The following is a 1,294-nucleotide window of genomic DNA, read 5'->3' as shown; positions in this document are numbered from 1 at the left end:
TCCTCTGTTGAGCTGGACCTCCCGTAAGGCGGGGATAATACCTCTTGATATGACCCAAATCCCAACACTCAAAGCAACCTCTCTCTGTGAATGGCGGTGGGGACTGAAGGGAGCCCCGAGCACCAAAATAACCCGATAGAAGAGCCTGGTGCCGATGAGCCCTGAACTGAAGGTGCATGGGATGAACTCTAAGCTCGAAGGGCACTGAGAGATGACTGGCCCTGATGTGTACTTTATGAGCCATGGCCGGATGATGCACCACGGTGAACTGGACGAGCTGCCCGAGCATACCTTTAAGGACAACCCCTGCTGTGGTGGAACTGACCTCCAGAAGGAACACCACTAAAACCTCCTGACCCCCGAGGCATCTTGGCCTTCCTCTCAACCCGCTCCTGGCTGCGGACCATCTCTATTGGCCAAGCAATATCAACAACCTCATCAAAAGTAGCACGAGATACCCTCTCCCTAGTCATAAGCAACCACAACTGATATGTGAGGCCATCGATGAATCTACAAATCCTCTGCCTATCAGTGGGAACCAGCCAAACGGTGTGACGATCCAACTCATAAAATCTCATCTCATACTGCATCACAGACATGCCATACTGTCGAAGCTGCTCAAACTGTCTGCGCAACTCCTCCTTGCGAGACTGTGACACGAACTTCTCCAAGAAGATAACGGAGAACTCTTGCCAAGTAAGTGGTAATGCACCGACCAGCCTGTGCCTATCATAAGCCTCCCACCAATTACAAACTACGCTCGGCAAAGGTACATGATAAACAATAGTAGAACAAGCCTGACAAGGGCACACAATATCCATACAAAAGTATAAGTGTCACGACCCAAAACTAATCGTCGTGATAGCGCCTATCGTGGAACTAGGAAAGCCAACTCCTCAACCAGTTCAACCAAATAAAAACTTTGAAAATTAAACAGAAGTAAATAATAATTAAGAAAAACCCTTTTAAAATCGAAATAAAACCACAACGCAATACGAATCTCTCCAAAACCCGGGGTGTCACCGAGTACATGAGCATCTATATCAGGATACAACCTACTACAATGTCTGAGGAATAAGAACTAAAATACAAATAAAGATAATAAAGGATAGTCAAGGCATGTGAACGCCATGCAACTACCTCGATAGTCTCCGAGATCTCGACTCCTCACTCATCAGCCGCCGTAACCGTAAGCACCTGAATCTGCACACGAGGTGTAGCGTGTAACATGAGTACAACCAACTCAATAAGTAACAAATCCAAATTTTAGACTAAAAGTAGTGACGAACTCAAC

At 46.5% G+C, this 1,294-nt stretch overlaps 1 protein-coding gene across 1 annotated transcript; it reads right to left on the bottom strand.

Annotated features, from left to right (window-relative positions):
• Positions 1-293: 293 nt before the first annotated feature.
• LOC138909152 (uncharacterized) lies at positions 294-821 on the bottom strand. Its single transcript, XM_070200335.1, has one exon. The coding sequence runs from the start codon at positions 819-821 to the stop codon at positions 294-296; it is 528 nt and encodes a 175-aa protein (XP_070056436.1).
• Positions 822-1,294: the final 473 nt, after the last annotated feature.

Source organism: Nicotiana tomentosiformis, chromosome 4, assembly GCF_000390325.3.
Source record: "Nicotiana tomentosiformis chromosome 4, ASM39032v3, whole genome shotgun sequence".
In the NCBI taxonomy this organism is placed as follows: Eukaryota; Viridiplantae; Streptophyta; class Magnoliopsida; order Solanales; family Solanaceae; genus Nicotiana; species Nicotiana tomentosiformis.
The sequence above is the reverse complement of the archived record's forward strand: the minus strand, read 5'-3'. Positions and strand labels throughout refer to the sequence as shown.

Bases quoted from the DNA above. Each gene is read 5' to 3' on its own strand.
- LOC138909152 (XM_070200335.1), bottom strand. From the start codon at position 821: ATGGATATTGTGTGCCCTTGTCAGGCTTGTTCTACTATTGTTTATCAT.